This window comes from Amblyraja radiata, chromosome 28 (assembly GCF_010909765.2).
Source record: "Amblyraja radiata isolate CabotCenter1 chromosome 28, sAmbRad1.1.pri, whole genome shotgun sequence".
NCBI classification, from domain to species: domain Eukaryota; kingdom Metazoa; phylum Chordata; class Chondrichthyes; order Rajiformes; family Rajidae; genus Amblyraja; species Amblyraja radiata.
Genome location: NC_045983.1, coordinates 3,847,510 through 3,869,162, shown reverse-complemented (window position 1 = coordinate 3,869,162; position 21,653 = coordinate 3,847,510). Strand labels below are relative to the sequence as shown.

At 45.2% G+C, this 21,653-nt stretch overlaps 1 protein-coding gene across 6 annotated transcripts in view; it reads right to left on the bottom strand.

Annotated features, from left to right (window-relative positions):
- Window positions 1-16,759, bottom strand: part of vezf1 (vascular endothelial zinc finger 1) — a 55,211-nt gene extending 38,452 nt beyond the window's left edge. For all 6 annotated transcript variants that reach the window (XM_033045616.1, XM_033045618.1, XM_033045614.1 and 3 more), the window contains exon 1: window positions 16,607-16,759. In XM_033045616.1, coding sequence (XP_032901507.1) covers window positions 16,607-16,639 — 33 coding nt within the window. In that variant the 5' untranslated portion in view covers window positions 16,640-16,759. The remainder of the gene's footprint in view (window positions 1-16,606) is intronic.
- Window positions 16,760-21,653: the final 4,894 nt, after the last annotated feature.

Here is a 21,653-nt window from a genome sequence, read left to right as displayed (position 1 = left end):
CACCACGTACGTATGCAGACCTTGTATGCTGGGGTTGTTTGAATGCAGGGAGAGATAGGGATATTGTGCCAGTTTCATCTATGGGCAACCTTGCGTTAAAGCAGCGTGTAACACAACAAGTTGGATCAGCACACTCTCAACGCCATCAAGTAAGCTGAAAATCTGACCCCTTATTGGGACTTGCTTGAACATCTTTCTGCATTGCAGATCTGTGTTTGCTGAATGAGACATACATTTGATTGTATTGCAGAAAGGAAAAGACTGCTCATCTGGCCAGAGGAAACAAAAACCTCACTTACTTCTCCCCATCAATGCAAAACGTATAAACTCTGTACAGACAGCACCCGTAGTCAGGATTGAACCCGAGTCTCCGGCGCTGTGAGGTGGCTCTGCCGCTCCCCAGCCTGTGAATTCCCCCTGGTTTAAACCCCCCCCCAAAAAAAACCCCGCAAAAAAAGACACCATTGTTATAATGAAGGTGTACTGTATGTATAGTTGAAAATATTCAAAATTAACATTACTGTCGTCACTATCACGTTGAGCAGTGGATTTTGGAGCAGCACAGACAGTTGGAGACTGACTGTGACTGAACCATCTACTACTACAGGCAATGTGAAGCAAGGGTGAACACAAGGGGATAAAAGAAAGGCTTTTTCTTTTGGATACTTTCTGTACCCTTTACAGTGGTTCACCTAAGATTCACCTTCCTTCAAATCAACCTTGGGACACTGCTGAAAAGCTGAGCAAAATAAGTAAATACAAGGGGGGGGTGCTGATAAAGGGAGCAAACAGCACTGAGAACGCTCCAGCTTCAAAAGGCCATACTTTGAAATACAAACCACTGCCAGCAATCTGCTTTACGTAACGCAAGTTTGGACGTTGTAAGAACGTAACTTTATCTTGCACTAAAGGTTACTCCCGTTATCATCTATCTGTACATGGTGTATGGCTCGATTGTATAGCCTTTCTGCTGACTGCTTAGCACGCAACAAAAGCTTTTCACTGTACCTCGGTACACGTGACAATAAGTAAACTAAAATTTGTTCCCAATTTCTCCCATTGCATTGACTTTACACTTCTTTAAAATTTCTCCAACCCAACTCAGCTTCCTTCTCACATTTTCTCCTCCATGACGAGCTCTTTGTGCAGGTCTGATTCATTGCTGCTCCCTCAATTCTCGGCCTCCTCTACCCCTTAAAAGGATTCACTTTTGCCATGATTTTGGCCACCCCTCCTTAATATTTTCTTCACCTCAGTATCTATTTATGTCTGGTTATGCCTCAAGAGTAAACTAGCATGTTAAAAGCAGAGAAAAACACTACATTAGCGGGTGAACTCAGTCCCTAATATTGTGTGAATAGCATACATAAATTTCAATGGCTCCATTTTGGCACAATTATAGTCATGGAAACCAACCCATCGGCCCAACTTGCCCAAACTGACCAACATGCCCCATCTACGCGTTTGGCCCATATCCCTCCAAGCCTTTCCTATTCATGTTCTAGATGTTTCTTAAACGTTACAATAATACCCCTGACCCTTTGTGCAAAACGGTTACCCCTTAGGTTCATATCAAAGCTTTCCCCCAACCCCCCTCACCTTAAACCAGAGCTGCCAAGATTTGTCAGCGCATTTCAGTATTCTAGTACCTGAAAATCAGTATTTTGCTGAGGAAATCAGTATTTATACGCTGTGCCATTTTGCTGATTTTTTAAAATATATATGCGGTCATACCCATGTAAGAGTACAAGAATACATAACTTTGCTACCAATTGACATGTCTTCTACGCACCGTACTTGAAAGTGCATTCACTGCCATTTCTTTGTATACTGCTGTTTGAACGGCTGCTTCCTGCTTTTAGCACCAGATGATGATGTAGAAGCCATTTTGGAAGCCTCCCTCTCCCTCCTTCCTCTCTTTCCCTCCATCTCCTTCCCTCCCTCTCTCTCCCTTCCTCTCTCTTTCCCTCCCACCCTCCCTCTCTCCTTCCTTTTTTTCTCCCTCCCTCTCTTATTCCCTCCCTCTCACTCCCTCCCCGAACAGTCTGTGACCCATAGCGCTGTGGCCATAGCGTTGAGCATAGACGTCCCAACGTCTATGCTCAATACTCTGTCCAATTAAGACCAAAGTGTCAAAAGCTTTTTTGACCACAGTTTCTACCTGCGACGCCACTTTCAAGAAATGCAGTAAAAATATGGAACATTGCAAATGATGATGATCAAGGAAATATTTTGTGACTGGAATTGATTTTTTTTAAAAAACAGCTCAACCTTTCAGAGTGAGCCGTTGCCAAAGGAAAATAACCAGTAATGTTATTTTTTAAAATCATTTTATTCATTGCAGTTCTGTAGTAAAGGCATGGATCATGCAATATTTGTGGCGGTTATAATACACAGCATAGTTTTAACTATTGGGCTGATGCTAAAAGATGCTGATGCTAAAACTTTTACAAAGATGCACTTTCCAGAAATCACTGGTTATTTTTCCTCTTATTAGACGTACAATATCCCCAGATGTTATCAGGCAACTGAACCGTCCTCTCAACAGCTACAGTATGGTCTCGACTTCCCATCAACATTAGCAGTCCGAGGAAGGTCCCCAATCCGAAACGTCACCCATCCTTTTTCTCCAGAGAATTTGCCTGACCAGCTGAGTTACTCCAGCACTTTGTGTCTATCCTTGGCATAAAACAGCATCTGCAATTCTTTGTTTCTACCTCTACCTTAATGGGACACCTTTGAACTATCTTCAATCAGAATTTACCTTGCATTAAATGTTGTACCCTTTATCCCAGCACTATGGGCGGCTTGAATGTAATCATGTATAGTCTTATCTTTGACTGGATAGCAGGCAATAAAAAGCTTTCCACTGTACCTTGGTACACATGACAATAATGAACTAAACTACATCAATGTATCTTTGTAAATTGAGCTCAATGGATGCAGCCAAAATCTTTCCAGTCGGCACATCGTTGGGCGGCACGGTGGCACAGCGGTAGAGTTGCTGCCTTACAGCACCAGAGACCCAGGTTACATCGAATAAACATTGAAATCTCCCAATTCCAGTAGCCCTTGTTGTCTCCTCCCCTTCTCAGCTTTCCCTCAGCCCTCGGGCTCCTCCTATTCATTTCTACTTCCCCCCCCCCCCCCCCCATCAGTCTGAAGAAGGGTTTCGGCCCGAAACGTTGCCTATTTCCTTCGCTCCATAGATGCTGCTGCACCCGCTGAGTTTCTCCAGCATTTTTGTCTACCTTCATCCTGACCACACTCACTGTCTGTGTGGAGTTTGTACATTCGCTGTGTGGGTTTTCTCAGGGTGTTCCGTATTCCTCCCACACTCAAAAGAGGTACATGTTTGTAGGTTAATTGGCTTCAGTTAAAAAATTGTAAACTGTTCCAGTGTATAGGATAGTGCTAGTCGGGGTGGATTTGGTGGGCCGAAGAGCCTGTTTCCACACTGTATCTCTAAATTCTAAAATCTTACTATCACAACAAACACATCATGACCCAATGAACCTTCATATACAATACAATACAATACAATTCAATTGTATTGGCGGCACGGTGGCACAGCGGTAGAGTTGCTGCCTTACAGCACCAGAGACCCAGGTCAATATAGACACAAAATGCATGAGTAAGGCATGCTGCCTCTGGAGTAAAGGAATAGGTGACGTTTTGGGTCGTAACCCTTCTTCATACTGAGTTTCTCCAGTGATGCTGCCTGACCCATTGAGTTACACCAACATTTTGAGTCTATCAATGGTGTAAACCAGCATCTGCAGTTTCTTCCTACACATAATAACCATCAGGTAACTCAATTACATTATTGTAGATAGACACAAAATGCTGGTGTAACTCAACGGGACAGGCAGCATGTCTGTCGAGAAGGAAGGGGTGAAGTTTCAGGTCAAGACCCATCTTCAGACTGCGAGTGTGAGGAGAGGGAGTCTGGAGATATGGAAGGGTTTATTGTAGAACTGGCTAGAGTATTTTCAACTTTAGCAATTTTCTACTGCGTAGAGGTAACTGCAATCTGCCCAATCAGTTATGTATGCTGCTATTTTTCCAGCATATTTTGCGCAGTGCTTCACTGGGGACTGGCTGCTTCTTCTTCTTCTTGCGTATGGCGTGCACAGCCTAAAGTTGTCGGACAACTTGTTCTATTTGATCTTATTTAATTGTGCACGCCGGGTTGATTGCATTTGTCGAAACAGGGCTGACCACATGAAGGTTGCAATCTTCCCACCCCGGGACTGGCTGCAATATCTTTCCATCACTGCAAGACCAGCTTGTTCTGTACACTACATAACCCAAAACACTACCTGTAGGAGTAGAGACACCACAGAAGACTGTGGTGATTCATCTGATTGCTGCTAAAGTGGTCTCCATGTCAAATATACCAACATAAAGCTATACTTCAAAGTAACAGCAGGGTTTCTCAACCTTTGTACCCTTGCGGAACCCTTGAAATGATTTTCATGTCTCAGGGAACCCCGACATAAACATTATTATATATCTTTATTAATCTCTTTTGCTCTTTCATAAACTTATGTGTTCATAAGGCAAACATAATATATTTTTCTGATAACTGGTTTAAGCAAAAAATAACGTTTTGCTCACAAATCCGTCTCGTACAGCTCCTGTCCACTAAAGGCAGTGTTACACTGGCGCCGTATAGACGTTGCTATTGATTAGTAGGACTGGATGTTACAATCCCTAAGGTTCTTCACCACAACTGACACCCAGTATTCTTGGGGATGACCACTAGGTGATTTTGCTATCAATCAGACACATCTTCAGTTGTGTACTTCAACGTCACTGGGTGTTTCTGCCTTTTATCACAAGACACCCTTAGTATCATATATTTCCTATGATTATTATACTTTTAAATGATATAACAGGTTGAAGACTTTATTATAATATCCAAGAATTTTCCAAGAATATGTCGTACGTGTATAATAAAATTACGAATATGAAATTAAACACAAAAATGACTCAAAAATGCATTTACATATGATTAGCCTATTTATCACTATTTCTCTTGGAACACCTAGTAACCTCTCGCGGAACCCTAGTGTTCCAGGGAACCCCGGTTGAGAAACTCTGGTTTAAAGGCACAACTCGTTTTCATATTCAGGTACCAACATTCCACCACCGTCACATTATGGAATGATCAGTTGCTGATGAATAAATGTTTATATTATGGTGAATTTATTTAATCATATCTGATGGGAAGATTGCAAATGGAAGAACGTTTAATGGTTACAGAAATATTTGTGTATCGCTACTTTTGAAGCTGAAAAGAGTGCAAGAATAACCAGAGGACATAGGTTTAAGGTGAGCGGTGAAAGATTTGATAAATAGGAACCCGAGGGGCAACATTTTGACTCAGAGGGTGGAGGGTATATGGAACGTGTTGCCAGAGGAGGTAGTTCGGGCAGGTACTATAAGACCATTTAAAAGACACCTGGGTCAGGGACACGGATAGGAAAGGTTTAAAGGGCTACTAGCCAAATGTAGAGACTTGGGACTAGTTTAGAAGGGGCATCTTGGTCGGCATGGACGAGTTGGGCAGAAGGGCCTGTTTCCGTGCTGTATGACTCCATGAGCGTCTACATGCTGGCAAATACTGCAGCACATTCAAGAAAGAATGTGTGGCCGTTAGCCAAAAAGAGCCTGCAGACCGTTGAATTTCTGCACCATTTGGTACTTTCCCCAATTTGATGTAATGGGATGCTCCAAGATATACTTGCCTCAATGGATTCCTAACTTAACAGGAGAAAGTCATCGCCAAATCGTTTTTAGAGATATAACGCGGAAACAGGCCTTTCAGCCCACCGAGTCTGCACTGACCAGCGATCCCCACAGATTAACACTATCCTACACCCGCTAGGGACAATTTACAATTATACCAAGCCAATTAACCTACAAACCTGTACGTCTTTGGAGTGTGGGAGGAAACCGAAGTTCTCTGAGGAAACCCATGGTCATGGGAAGAACGCACAAACTCCGTACAGACAGCACCCGTAGTCAGGATTCAACCCAGGTCTCTGGCGCTGCAAGACAGTAACTCTACCACTGCGCCACCGTGCTGCCCTACATGTGTAGGGAGAAACTACAGATGCTGGTTTAAACTGAACAGCACTCCGCACTGGACCACTTGGACAATAAAAATATTTACAGTGCCCTCCACAATGTTTGGGACAAAGACCCATTGTTTATTTATTTGCCTCTGTACTCCACAATTTGAGATTTGTAATAGAAAAAATCACATGTGGTTAAAGTACACATTGTCAGATTTCAATAAAGGGTATTTTGTTATACATTTTGGTTTCACCATGTAGAAATTACAGCTGTGTTTATACATAGACCCCCATTTCACTGCACCATAATGTTTGGAACACATGGCTTCACAGGTGTTTGTAATTGCTCAGGTGTGTTCAATTGCCTCCTTCATGCAGGTATAAGAGAGCTCTCAGCACCTAGTCTTTCCTCCAGTCTTTCCATTACCTTTGGAAAATGTTATTGCTGTTTATCAACATGGGGACCTAAGTTGTGCCAATGAACTCATATGAGACTGAGATACAAAAATAAAACTGTTAAGAGACATTAGCCAAACCTTAGGCTTACCAAAATCAACTGTTTGAAACATCATTAAGAAAGAGAGCACTGGTGAGCTGACTAATCGCAATGGGACTGGCAGGCCAAAGAGGACCTCCACAGCTGATGCCAGAAGAATTCTCTATATAATAAAGAAAAATCCTCAAACACCTGCGACAGATCAGGAACACTCTTTAGGTGTGGATTTGTCAATGACCACTGTCCGCAGAAGATTTCATGAACAGAAATACAGAGGCTACACTGCAAGATGCAAACCACTGGTTAGCCGCAAAAATAGGATGGCCAGGATACATCAGAGCAACCACAGTTCTGGAAAAAGGTCTTGTGGACAGATGGGACAAAGATTAACTTATATCAGTGATGGTGAGAGCAAAATATGGAGGAACTGCCCAAAAACCAAAGCATACCACCTCATCTGTGAAACACGGTGGTGGGGGTGTTATGGCCTGGGCATGTACGGCTGCTGAAGGTACTGGCTCACTTATCTTTATTGATGATACTGCTGATGGTAGTAGCATTATGAATTCTGAAGTGTATAGACACATCCTATCTGCTCAAGATCAAACAAATGTATGTATGTATAAACGCTGCTGTAATTTCTACATGGTGAAACCAAAATGTATAAAAATTGCTTTTATTAAAATCTGACAATGTGCACTTTAACCACAAGTGATTTGTTCTATTACAAATCTCAAATTGTGGAGTACAGAGGCAAATAAATAAATGATGGGTCTTTGTCCCAAACATTATGGAGGGCATTGTGCATCAGGCTGTTGTTTATAGACTACAGCTCAGCGTTCAATACCATCATCCCCTCCAAGCTGGTTCCCAGAGGGGGCCCCCGGTGAGTGTCCCTGTACGCAGGGATTCTCCTTCTCTACATTGGGGACCTGGGGTGGAGGGTATTGCACCGAGGTGTTCCCTGCAAGACCCTGCAACCTGTTTCTCTCGCGGTTCACAGACTCGCCAGCCGCCTGCCACTTTTGCGTGCTGGAAGAGTCTGTGTACCATGTGTACATGGAGTGCGTGAGGCTGCAGCCACTGTTTGAATACCTAAAGAGGCTGCTCCTTGCCTTCTGGCTGCATTTTTCACCCACCATCCTCATCTTTGGACACCCTGTGCGTAGGGGAGAGGGTAGGGTTGAAGATGTCCTGATTGGGTTGCTCCTGAGTCTGGCCAAGCTGGCCATCCACGAGTCAAGGCGCCAAGCGGTGGAGGGCTCTACCCGAGCTGACTGCCTGCCCCTTTTCTTGGAATACGTCCGTGCCCGGGTGCGGTTAGAATGCGAATACGCCCTGTCCACGGGCACCCTGAAGGAGGTCCAGGACTGCTGGGCTCTGCAGGGTGTTGAATATATCCTCTATAAGGATTGTATCATAGTTGTATAGTAGGTTATTATGGATATGTTTGTATTGTAGTATGGTGGTGGGTTCTGGCTTGTTTTATAGTAGTGTAAATTCTTTGATATAAATAAATAGATAAATAGAGGCTGGTTGCCAGCCTGCCACTTTTGCGGGCTGTCAGAGTCTGTGTCCCACGTGTACATGGAGTGTGTGAGGCTGCAGCCCCTGTTCCATTATCTAAAGGAGCTGCTCCTTGCCTTCTGGCTGTACTTCACACCCACCATCCTCATCTTTGGACACCCTGTATGTAGGGGAGGGGGTAGGGCCGAGGATGTCCTGGTTGGGTTGCTCCTGGGCCTGGCCAACCTGGCCATCCACGAGTCACGGCGCCAGGCGGAAGAGGGCTCTGCACGAGCCGGTTGCCTTCCCCCTTTCCGGGGTTACGTCCGCGCTCGGGTGGTGTTAGAGAGGGACAAGGCGCTGTCCACGGGCACCCTGGGGGATTTCCAGGACCGCTGGGCACCGCGGGGTGTTGAATTGACAAGGAGTGTAACATAGTTGTATAATAGTTTATTGTTTGTCGTGTATTATGGTAGTGGGCTCTGTTTTGATTTTTACTGTACTGTCTATATTATTTTAATATTTTAATAAATATTTTTGATTTTAAGAAATAGCTGGTTACCAAGCTCACGGAACTGGGTCTCTGCGCATCCGTCTGCAATTGGATCCTCGACTTCCTCATCCACAGACCAGTCTGTTCAAATTGGCAGAAATACTTCTTCTTCATTAACAATCAGTACGGGAGCAGCTCAGCCCCCTGCTCTACTCACTCTATACTCATGACTGCGTAGCCTGACATAGTGCGAACTCCATCTTCAAGTTCGCCGACGACACCACCGTTGATGGACGAATTACAGATGGTGATGAGTCAGAGTATAGAAGTGAGATCAACCGATTGACCAAATGGTGCCAGCACAACAACCTGGCTCTCAATATCAGTAAAACCAATGAACTGATTGTGGACTTTGGAAGAGAAAGGATGAGGACCCACAATCCTGTTTATATCAACGGGACGATTGTGGAGAGAGTCAAACACTTCAAATTCCTGGGCGTGCATATATCTGTAGATCTTTCCTGGACCCAGCACACTGATGCAATTTTAAATAAAGCACATCAGCGCCTCTACTTCCTGAGAAGATTACGGAGAGTCGGTATGTTAAAGAAGATTCTCTTGAACTTCAACAGGTGTACAGTAGAGAGCATATTGACTGGTTGCATCATGGCCTGGTTAGGCAACCTGAACGCCCAGGAGTGGAAAAGACTGCAAAAAGTTGTGGACTCTGACCTCCCCACCATTAAAGGGATTTATCGGAGTCGCTGCCTCAAAAAGGCAGGCAGCATCTTCAGAGACCCACACCATGCTGGCCACACACTCATTTCACCCCTGCCACCGGGAAGAAGGTACAGGAGCCTGAAAACTCTAATGTCCAGGAACAGCTTCTTCCCTACAGACATCAGGCTATTACACGCTACGATCTCAAATAAGCTCTGAACTACAATAGACTATTATTATTGAACTACTATTGTCTGTGTTTTTAGGGGGGGGGGGGGGGGGGGGGGTGGTGTGTGTGTGTGTGAGTGTGTGAGTGTGTGAGTGTGTGTGTGTGTGTGTGTGTGTGTGTGTGTGTGTGTGTGTGTGTGTGTGTGTGTGTGTGTGTGTGTGTGTGTGTGTGTGTGTGTGTGTGTGTGTTATTCCTCTCTCGTGTATCATATTGTTTACAGTGTACTATCTTTACGTATTCTGTTGTACTGCAGCAAGTAAGAATTCCATTGTTCTATCTGGGACATATGACAATAAAACATTCTTGACTCTTGTGTAAAATCAGAGGATTAGGCTGGAATTAGCATCTCTGGAAAAAGGGATTAGGTGTCGTTTTGGGTCGAGACCATTTTGTTCACAGCAAATAAAAGCTTCCATTGCATCCACAAATTTCCAGCATTTTCACAACATTCACAGATAAAGTCTGAAACGGCAACAAAATTCTTAACAAATTACAACACCAGCCAATCAACTTGGCACTAAATCACTTCCTGGTAAATCACGACTGTACGTCAACAATGCTTGCCTACTGATCAAAAAAGGCAGTGCAGAAAGTCTGAAAACCTGGCTGCTAGACAAGACTCATAGATAACCGAGAAGATAGAGAGAAATAACCAGCTGCAACAGAAACCACAAGTCCAGATCTGGTGATTACACCACCACTGAACACCACCGTGAAGTGGGAAAACAAACCCACAATCCTTACCTGTAGCGCGTGGGCAAGTGGCACAGCGGGTAGAGCTGCTGCCTCACGGAGCACCAGGCTCGATCCTGATCTCGGCTGCTGTCTGTGTGTGGAGATTGTATGTTCTCCCTGAGACCACGTGGGTCCCCTCCGGGAGCTCAGATTTCCTCCCACATCCCAAAGACGTGTGGGTTTGTAGGTTAATTGGCCCTCTGCGAAATTGCCCTAGTGTGTAGGGGGTGAAAGTGGCATAACATGGAAATTGCCCTAGTGTGTAGGGTGAAAGTGGCATAACATGGAACTCGTGTGAACGGGCATGGACTTGGTGGGCCAAGGGCCTGTTTCCAAGCTGCAACTTTCAATTCAATCAGAAGCCTACACTGTTTACAAAAACATCTTATTCCAAACAGAATAAAAGATTATCACCAAATTAATTTAGTTTTCATTCTGCTGAAAACTATTGTACCATTCAGTGGAGTACCCCGGACTTTTACTCTGAAAATCACTGAAATATAGTCATATGATCACACAGCATGGAAACAGGCCCTTCGGCCCAACATGCCCACACCGACCAACATGTCTCATCAACACTAGTCCCACCTGCCTGCATTTGGCCCACACCCCTCAAAACCTGTCCTATCCAGGTAAATTTGATCAGTCTAAAGAAGGGTCTCGACCCAAAACATCACCTATTCCTTCTCTCCAGAGGTGCTGCCTATCCCGCTGTGTTACTCCAGCATTTTGTGTCTAACTATCCAGGTACCTGTCTGATTGTTTCTTAAACGTTGCAATCGTCCCAGCCTCAACTACCTCCTCTGGCAGCTTGTTCCATACACCACCCCTTGTATTAGAAGTATACGATTTAACATGAAAAACTGTTTCTCAAAGGTTTGGAACGTGATGGTGTGGCGGCGCCTCGACTAGTCAGTCTGTCTTTTTTTTATTTTTGTCTCGTTAAATGTATGTCTTGACTCTAGTTTTTATTATTTTTCTTTAGCTGTGTATATGTGGGGGGGTGGGGGAAACCGTTATTCTCTTTCCTGTACGGGGACCCGACTTTGTCCCTGTCGGGTCTCCGATGTCGTTGGGCCTAACATCGTGGAGCCGGCGGAGGCCTCCGGTCGGAACCAACCTGAGGGCTCCAGTCGCGGAGCCTGCGGACCTGACATCGCGGGGCTGGCCATCTTCGGAACGGGAAGAGCTGTGGTGGCGCGCGGCTATGACCCGACCGGAGCTTCGGAGGTTCCGGCTGCAGGCCCTGTGGACGGTAACATCTGGAGCTCGCAGGTCCTTGGTGGGAGACCGCTTTTCGGAGCTCCCGCAACGACAACTTCTCCCACTGGAATCGCGGGGTTTATAGGACTTGGAGCGGGGCCTAACATCGCCCTGCATGGCTTAAATGGCCGCGGGCCTTACCATCGCCTGCCGGGGCTTTAACATCGTGAGTCCCAGTCGTCTCGACGCTGCAGTGGACTGCTGGACCGCGGGAGAAGAACAAAGGGAAGAGATAAGACTTTGCCTTCCATCACAGTAAGGAGATGTTGGAGATTCACTGTGATGGATGTTTATGTAAACTGTGTTAAGTATGGTCTTGGGCATTTTTGTAATGTAAGACTGTAGAAAATGCAATTTCGTTCAAACCAAGCTGTTTGAATGACAATAAAAGGCATTCTTCTATTCTAATTATTTAGGGGTCCTTTTCCACTCAGATACAGTTCGCTCTGCTGTGCGGAGTTTCAAAGGACAGCTCAGCCAACAACAGCCTCAAATGCTCCACACTGGTCGGGTCTGTACTTTACCATTTTATTTTGAAACAGAATTTGCTGGTAAATCCGACGTGGGGTTTATTGCCCCAATCCTAATTGCCCATGAGAAGTAAATGCCGAGTCCTCTTCTGGAATCCTTGCAATCCACACACTCCCACAGTGCGGGGAGCACCAGGATTTATACCCAGTGGAGCAGAAATCACAAAAGCATTTATGACAGTGCACAGATTGATGGGAAATATTTTTGAGGGATACAGGCCAAACACAGGCAAATAGAACTAGCTTAGATGGGGCATCTTGGTCAGCATGGACGTGTTGGGCTGAAGAGCCTGTTTCCACGCTGTATGAAACTCAAAGCTCTGACTATGACTTAAATTATAATTTGGTTCATTCATGGTTCGTCAGGGTCTTAGTTTAAAATTATGTTCCCATGCGCCTGCTCGGAGGCATTTTCTGTACCCAAACCTGTCCGATTATTCAATTTAAGGGCGGCAGCACTAGATTGCTGCCTTACTGCGCCTACAGCTCCAAAGACGTGGGTTCGATACCGGCTACAGGTGCTATCTGTACGGAGTTTGCACGTTCTCCCTGTGACTGCATGGGTTTCTCTGAGATCTTTGGTTTCCTCCCACACACCAAAGATGTTGAGATTTTGTAGTTTAATTGGCTTGGTATAAATGTAAATTGTCCCGAGTGTGTAGGATAGTTTTGGTGCATAGAGATCGCTGATCGGTGTGGACCCGGTGGGCCGAAAGGCCTGTTTCCACGCTGTATCTCTAAACTAAATTCAACTATGTGACTCAGACTCTATGAACCCTGTTGTTGGTGGTGGTGGTGGTGGAGCCCACAAGCAGGCATCAGAGCCCATCACATTCCCAAGGATTTAAGAAGGAACTGCAGATGATGGAAAATCAAAGGTAGACAATAGTGCTGGAGAAATTCAGCGGGTGCAGCAGCATCTATGGAGCGAAGGAAATAGGTAACATTTTGGGCCGAAACCCTTCTTCAGACTGAGGAAGAGGGGTTTTGGCCCGAAACGTTGCCTATTTCCTTCGCTCCATAGATGCTGCTGCACCCGCTGAGTTTCTCCAGCACTATTGTCTACATTCCCAAGGATGTCCAATTCTTGGCAATTCTCGACAGGTAATGATATCAAGTTATAAAAGTATGTCATCCCTCCAACAGTCTGTATGTTTTTTCGTCTTTTAAAAATGTTTTAGTGAGTTTTAAAAGTTTGTGTAAATGTTCTCCGGTTGTTTTATGTGTGTGTGTGGGGGTGGGGGGGGGGGGGGGAGGGGGTTGGGGGAAACTTTTTAAAAAGTTTCTTACCCTGTTGGAGATGCAATTTTTTTGACTAACTACCCTATCTCTGCCTTATAATTTTATATACTTCTATCAGGTGCTTCCCTAACCTCCAGCATTACAGAGAAAATAATCCAAGTTTATCCAGCCTCACCCTGTAGTTTACTCCTCCAAATCAGCATCATTCTGGTAAACCTCTTCTGCATCTCTTTAAGCCTTCTTGAAAAGGGGCAACCAGAGCTGCAAGCAATACTAGAATGCAGTCTAACCAACGTATTTTGTACAAGGCACGGTTAGTAAAAGTCTGCTGTTGACACCAAAGTAGGAGGCATTGTAGACAGTGAAGGAAGGCAAAAAACACAGCAGGATCTTAATCAGATTGGCAAGAGGGCCAAGGAATTGCAAATGATGTTCAATTCAGATACGTGTAAGGCCTTGGATTTTGTGAAGTCAAACTAGGATCGGACTTTCGCAGTAGTGCCCTGGGGAGTATTGTAGCGCAGAGGGACCCAGGAGTACTAGTACATGAATCCCTGAAAGTGGCATCACAGGTGACAAGGGCAGTGAAGGCAGCATATGGCACATTGGCCTCCATTAGTCAGAGAACTGCCGACAAGAGTTGGGACATTATGCTGCAGTTGTACATTACCACTCTGTAGGAAAGGCCGCATTAAGGTGCAAAGATTACAACGAAGATATATGCAAACTTTGACATGAGAATCTTGATTATTACGGGTGTCATGGCATAATTCTGCTCCTATGACATGAACTCGAGCCCAAGTTATAGAGAAGTTGATTTATTCCTAGAAGCATAGGAGACCGAGGAGCGAAATTTGAGGAATTTATAAAATCACAAAGGGCATAAATCAGGTGAATGTGCGGTCTTTTCCCCAAGAGAGGGTAAATCAAAAACTAGAGGCATGGGTTTAGGGCAAGAGGGGAAAGATTTAACAGAGACCTGAGGAGCAACTCTTTACCTAGTGGCTGGTGGGTATATGGAGCGAGCTGCCAGAGGTAGTGGAGACAGGCAGGAGAGCAACAATTTAAAAGGCATTTGGACAGTACATTCAGAGGGACATGGGCTAAGCGTGGGCAACTGGACGTCTTGGTCAGCATGAACAAGTTGGGCCAATGGGCCCAGTTCTGCGCTGTTTTGCTATTACAACTTTTCTCCCCCGAACAATGGCCTAGTCATTGCAATTCCTTCTCCAGCTGATTCAAGTGTAGATCTAATAAAGAATTAAGCTGCATCTGAATCTCTTCAGTGACTTTGAAGATGCTGCCTGAGCCACTGAGTTACTCCAGCACTTTGTGTTCGACACAAGATTCCAGCATCGGCAGTTCCTTGTGTCTTCATTTTACTGCTCCACTGTGAAATCTCCTCAAGGTATGCCTACTTTGAAGGAATTCTCCCCCTCTCTCCGACAAGAGTTCTGTGAGAGCCTCTATCACTGCTTCCCCTGTAATTCCTACTGCAGTCCGAAGAAGTATCCCAACCCGAAACGTTACCTATCCATGTTCTCCAGAGATGCTGCCAGAACCACCGAGTTACTCCAGCACTGTATTCTACGCAAGATTCTAGCATATGCAGTTCCTTGTGTCTATATGTTACTGTCTCCAGCACTTTACTGTCTCCAGCACTTTATGCCAAATTGCAATAACGTACACCAGCCAATGTCACAAAGAGTGCAAACACAAAAATGTGCAGGGATTGGTGTGGCAACAGATTTATACAAACTCTGCACACACGCTTGTGAACTTACACAAACGATGCACTCTCACTTGCAGACAGCTTTGTCACAAAGTAAAACTGAACATCAAACCGTATGATACTGGCTTTGGGTGTCTTCGTTTTTAAATCATATTTGTACGCAATGAAAAATATCTGCATCAAATTACAAACTGGAAAGTTGGAAGTCAAGACCTCCAGTGCGTAAACCTCAGTGAACAAGCAGGCCGACATCAATAAAACATTTTTTTTACTGGCAAGACCATCTTAACATTTTATATTTGAAAAGCATAAAAGGCCATACAATTTACAAAGTACCAATTTTTTCAGCAAGTCTATTCACTGCAAAGATGACTTTTGCAAAAATGCCTGGATTAATCTCGGTTGTTTGGTTTTGCACCTTGCTCCAAGTGAATGATAGGTGGAGAAAATTCAAAATATTGTTTGCCATCAACAGATTTAAAATGCATAAGAACTGTGTTACCGTTATTTTGCACACTTAGAAAAGCAGCGAACTAGAATACCAAAATACTTAATGATTTGCATAGCACTTAAAGCAAACTGAATAAAATTGTAGTTTAGTTGCACTTGCAAATGGAATTTTTGGTGTCTGGAATCAAAAGGTTTCAAATATACATGAAGAATAAAGATGGTTGTCAGAGATTGGGTATAGACTAGTATCCCACGTGACCAAAAGGGATCTGCAACTATTAGATGAGAAGGAAGGAAAACAACTCCATAAGGAAATAAAACAGTTATTGGTTAACAAACACTTGCTTTTACAAATTGCAATTGAATGCAAAATTAATTACCTGGACAGCACTTCTAGAATAAACCAATGCATTGCAATTGTCAGACTGCAGTTTGGGGTAAGCAAATGTATTGTAACAGTTGGGCTGCAGTTTAGGTTAAATAAATACATTGTAAGTGTTGAACTGAAGTTTGGGGTATACAAATACATTGCAAGTGTTGAACTGAAGTTTGGGGTAAATAAATGCATTGCAATGGTTTGGTGTAAATAAATACACTGCAAGTGTTAGACTTCAGTTTAAGTTAAATAAACGCATTGCAAGTGTTGGGGGAAAACAAATGCATTATAATCGTTTGGCTGCAATTTGGAGTAGACAAATGCTTTGCAATCATTTGAAGTAAATAAATGCATTGCAAGTGCCGGACTGCAGTTTGGGGTAAACAAATGTATTGCAATCGTGTGGCTACAGTCTGGAGTAAATAAATGCATTGCAACTGTGTTAGTGTGCAGCTTGGGATAAACAAACCCACTGTAATAGTTGGGTTTGAACTGGAAATGAATGTATTCTATTCCCGCGTGTTTTTTTATTTGCGTGCAGGGAGTGGAAGGGAGCCTGCCCGCTGTGTGTGTGTGTATGTGTGTGTGTGTGTGTGTGTGGAGCCGGGACCAGAGCGCCGCTGCCCGCCCGCCCGCCAGCCCGCCTGTCCGTCCGTCCAGGCCGCCGCCGCCGCCGCCGCCACTCGGGCCGGGGAAAGCCACGACAAACCTCCCTCCCTCCCTCCCTCCGCGCCGCCCACCCCGGCCTCACCTGAAAGATAAAGGCACCCCAGGTCGCCTCCATTTCACCCGCGAGGCACGGCGGCGGCGGAGGTGGTGGAGGAGGAGCAGGGCCAGAGGGAGAAGGAGCCACAACAAAGCTGCTCGGAGCACGGCGCTGGGGCCAACATGGCCGCCGCCGCTTCCTGTCACCTCTCACCCCGCGCGCCCGCCCGCCCGCCAGTCAGTCTCCGTCAGTCAGTCAGTCACACAGCAATGCAGCAGCGCCTGCACCGCTCTACCCACCGCCTCTGCATCCAATCACTGCTCCAAAGCAGCGCAATAAACAATGCATATCATCCTATGCAAAACGCTGCATGCAAAGAAGCAGTTCAAATATTCCAAACCCCGAGAAGGATGTTACTTTCAAATAAGCCAATTAAGTCATGAAACTTTAATTCTTACAACCCAGCGGTATGAATATTGATTTCTCTGACTTCAAGTAACCCTTGCACCCCCCCCCCCCCCCCCTCTCTCTCTCCTAATCATGTATTGTCTTTCCGCTGGCTGGTTAGCACACTGCAAAAGCTTTTCACTGTACCATACGATAGAACTTTATTTATCCCAGGAGGGAAATTGATCTGCCAACAGTCATAAAACACAAGATACATGAAATTAAAGTGACGAGTGGAAAGTCCAGGATTGGGAATGTGCAAAGATCGGGGAAGGGGGTGGTCAGTCTACCCCACAAGGGAGAGGAGTTGTACAGTTTGATAGCCACAGGGAAGAAGGATCTCCTGTGGCGTTCTGTGCTGCATCTTGGTGGAACCAGTCTGTTGCTGAAGGTGCTCCTCAGGTTGACCAGTGTGTCATGGAGGGGGTGAGCTGTATTGTCCAAGATGCTCCGCAGTTTGTGGAGCATCCTCCCCTCCGAGACCACCTCCATGAATCCAACTCCAACTCCACCCCCAGGATGGAGCCAGCCTTTCTGATGAGCTTGTTAATTCTGCAGCCTTCGCCCTGCTGCCCCAGCACACGGCAGCGAAGAAGTTGGCACAGGCCACCACCGATTGATAGAACATCTGCAGCATCTTACTGCAGACGTTGAAAGAGTGGAGCTTCCTCAGAAAGTACAGGCAGCTCTGTCCCTTTTTATACAGGGCCTCAGCGTTGCTGGACCAGTCCAGTTTACTGTCCAGGTAAACTCCAAGGTCCTTGTACTCCTTGGTATACCTCAGAACACGTGACATATACAAAACTGAACTGAACTCTCCATCTCTCCCCCACCCTCGTGGCCGTACTGCTGAGTTTCACTGTTTGTATCCACGCGTGATCACCTTTCCTACAGCCAACAATGAACCATTGTGGGCTCCACCTATACTTGCTCATCGTTGCTGGATTTAATTTGCCATTTTGAATATCTCTCATTCATTTGTTCTGTGTACCTTTCCAGAGCTCTCGTTTCCCTCTCCGCTGACTCTCAGTCTGAAGAAGGGTCTCAACCCGAAACATCACCTATTCCTTTTCTCCAGAGGTCACTCCAGCCTTTTGGGTCTGTTTTCATAAACTCACACGGTGGGATCTGAGCCTCCAACAGATAGATGGTTCAAATAACTATGCTACTTTGTCCAACTCTTCCCAATATTAGGATAGAAAGGCTGAAATATATATTATTAAACTCTTTACTGGAACAATTCAAAAGTAATCACAGATTCACTCACAGGCACAAAGTCCTGGAGTAGCTCAGCATAGGCAGTTCCTTGTATCGCAGTCAATTGTTCCTTCCTCGGTTCAAATTTCTCTCCAAAAATTAAACTTTCAATAGACAATAGACAATAGGTGCAGGAGTAGGCCATTTGGCCCTTCGAGCTAGCACCGCCATTCAATGTGATCATGGCTGATCATCCCCAATCAGTACCCTGTTCCTGCCTTCTCCCCATATCCCCTGACTCCGCTATTTTTAAGAGCCCTATCTAGCTCTCTTGAAACCATTCAGAGAACCTGCCTCCACCAGGTTTCTCTGCCCCATTTAGTCTTAGCATTAAAACATTTCAAGAAGGTAGTCTCGACGCACAAAATCAAAATCAATTTTTTAAAAATATAACCGCACAATTGCTGACGTCCCCCCGATGTAGGCGCTGATCGCCCCGATGGGGAGGGGCAAAACGCCACCGGCTACGGGAGTCAAGATCATCCCGTCAACAGAGGGCTCAAGGCCCCCGACCGCGGGAGATCATAGAAGGGAAGAGATTTGAACTTTTTTTCGCCTTCCATCACAGTAAGGCAAGCTGAGGAGTCACTGTGGTGGATGTTTATGTTAAAATGTATTCTGTGTCTTCTGTTGATTTTTATTTGTATGACCGACTTGGCAAATAAAATTCCTCGTATGTTGCAAAACATACTTGGCTAATAAAATATTATTGTGATTGTGAGATTAGCTACTTCCCAGTCCTCCTGAACTTCACCTGTGGCTGGAGAAGATCATTGTTAAGGCTCTCACATTTTCCTCCCTTGTCTCTGTCAATAACCTGGGATAGATCCTATCACGTCCTGTTGATTTATTCACCTTAATGCTCTACAGGAGCCTCAATGTCCTGACCAACAGACCACAATCATGGACAACAGAGGTCAAATCATCCTTTATGATAATCCCGGACACTGGTGCTCAGCAAGGATGTGTTCTCAGCCCCCTTCTTTACTCTTTATACACCCATGACTGTGCAGCCAAGTACCAACCCAATTCAATTTAAGATAACATTTAAGTCATCCAGCTTTAGTTTAGGTTGAAGATACATTGTGGAAACAGGCCATTCGGCCCACTAAGTCCACATTGATCAACAAAACCCGTACACTAGTTCTATCCTACACACTAGGGACCATTTGCAGAAGCAGGTTAGCCTACGAAACCCGCACGTCTTTGAAGTGTGGAAGGAAACCGGAGCACCCGGGGAAAACCCACGCAGGTAACAGGAAGAACATACAAACTCTGTACAGACAGCACCCATAGTCAGGATCAAACCCGGGTCTCTGGCATTGTCAGGCAGCAACTCTACTGCTGTGCCACCATGCTGCACTGTGCAGCTGATGCCCCCAGTTCATTAACACGGCCCTTAAGGAGCAGCCTCAAAACGCACTCACTGCAGGTGTAGTCCTCTTCTTCTTCTTCTTCTTCTTGCGTATGGCGTGCACAGCCTAAAGTTGTTGGACAACTTGTTCTATTTGATCTTACTTGATTGTGCACGCCGGATCGATTGCATTCGTTGAAACAGGGCGGACCACGTGAAGGTTGCAATCTCCCACCCTGCGTAGACCTCCTGGGCACTGAATGGATTCCGCTCCTATCTTCCCCTGTCTTCCTGCACCCTGCAGGAGAAGCATTCCACTAACCTACCTGCCATCTCAACACCAAAACCCCAGGAAAAAATACACAGAAAAACAGACTGCACCTCAACCTGCTCATCCCTCTCCTCAGTCCTCTCACCGAAGCATCTTGAGAAAAGCCTCAGTGCTGCACTTACCCTCGGCATCATGATCAACACAGACATTGTGGGTCGAAGGGCTGTTCCTGTGCTATTTAACGTTTACAGATGCGCCGCATGCATCACAGCACGGTTTGAGAACAGCTCCAACAAAGACCGTAAGAAATTGCAGAGTGTTGTGCACGCAGCCCAGACCATCACACAAACCAACCTCCCTTTCATTAACCCCATCGACATTTCATGCTGCCTCGGCAAGGCCACCAGCATAATCAAGGGCGAGTTGTACCCCTGCCACTCCCTCTTCTCCCTTCTCCCATCAGGCAAGAAGTACAGAAATGTGAAAACGCACACCGCCAGATTCAGGGACAGTTTCTTCCCAGTTGTTATCAGGCAACTGAACCATTATAACAACATCTAGAGAGCGGTCCTGACCTGCCATCTACCTCATTGGGGACCCTCAGACTATCTTTAATTGGATTTTGCTGAATATATAGCACTCAAAGTTATTCCTTTTATCCTGTATCTGTACACTGTGGACAGCTCGAATGTAATCATGTATAGTCTTCCGCTGACGGGTAGCATTTTACTTTATCTTAGTGCATGTGACCATAAACCATATTAAATTAACTAAGAGACTCTTGAGCAAGTACATGGATAGGAAAGGTTTAGAGGGATGTGGGCCAAACACAAGAGTAACTTACGACCATGAGACTCGAGTCAAGTTCCTTGCACTGAGATGACAGAACTCCGGGGCCTGAGCTATAGGGAGGGGTTGAGCAGTCCAGGACTCTATTCCTTGGAGCATAGGAAGATGAGAGGCGATCTTATAGAAGTGTAGAAAATCATGAGAGGAATAGATCGGGTAAACACACAAGAGTCTTTTGCCCAGAGTAGGTGTAGATTGGTTATTTCCTACTAACCAATTGTAGTGCTTGTTAGTAGTTGCTCTGACTAATACGCGATTTATATTACCAAGAGCTTGCTTACGTAATTCAGTCTGATTAGCTGTTAGGTACTGTAACGTTCTGCAGACCAATGCTGTAAGTGGACTTTAATAAATATGTGCTGTATTTTGATGTGTGTACGACTCCACGCATTACATGGTGTCAGAAGTGAGTCTTACCTACTCCGTTCATGTTTATCAGGCTTTGTTTTTTTTACATTTGTTTTACGTGCCTGTTATCTCTATCATGGCAAACTTGTCTCGCCGTCCTAGTCCTCTGATCTTTGACTCCGACATTGCTGATCGCTGACAATGTACATGCTTCCGTGCTACTAAACCTGGCTGGTCCTGAGGCAATGAAATGTGCCAACCGTTTTACTTTTGAGCCTGCTGTTTTAGACGCAAACGGACAGGTCCTAGTGCGTGCAGAAACGATTGATGACCATGCTGTCCCACTTGCAAAGTTTAGACAGCTGTGTGACCTCCCCTCGAACTCTGTCATCGAACGTACCAAGTTTTTTGCTTGTAAGCAACAAGTTGGCGAGCCGATAGAATGTTTTATTAGCGATTTAAAACACATGGCTGCACGCTGTCATTTTCGAGATTTATTCAAGCACTTTGCAAAATATTGCCGTTCCCGTGCAACTCAATCGATCTCAAGGCCAAGTTTGTACCTG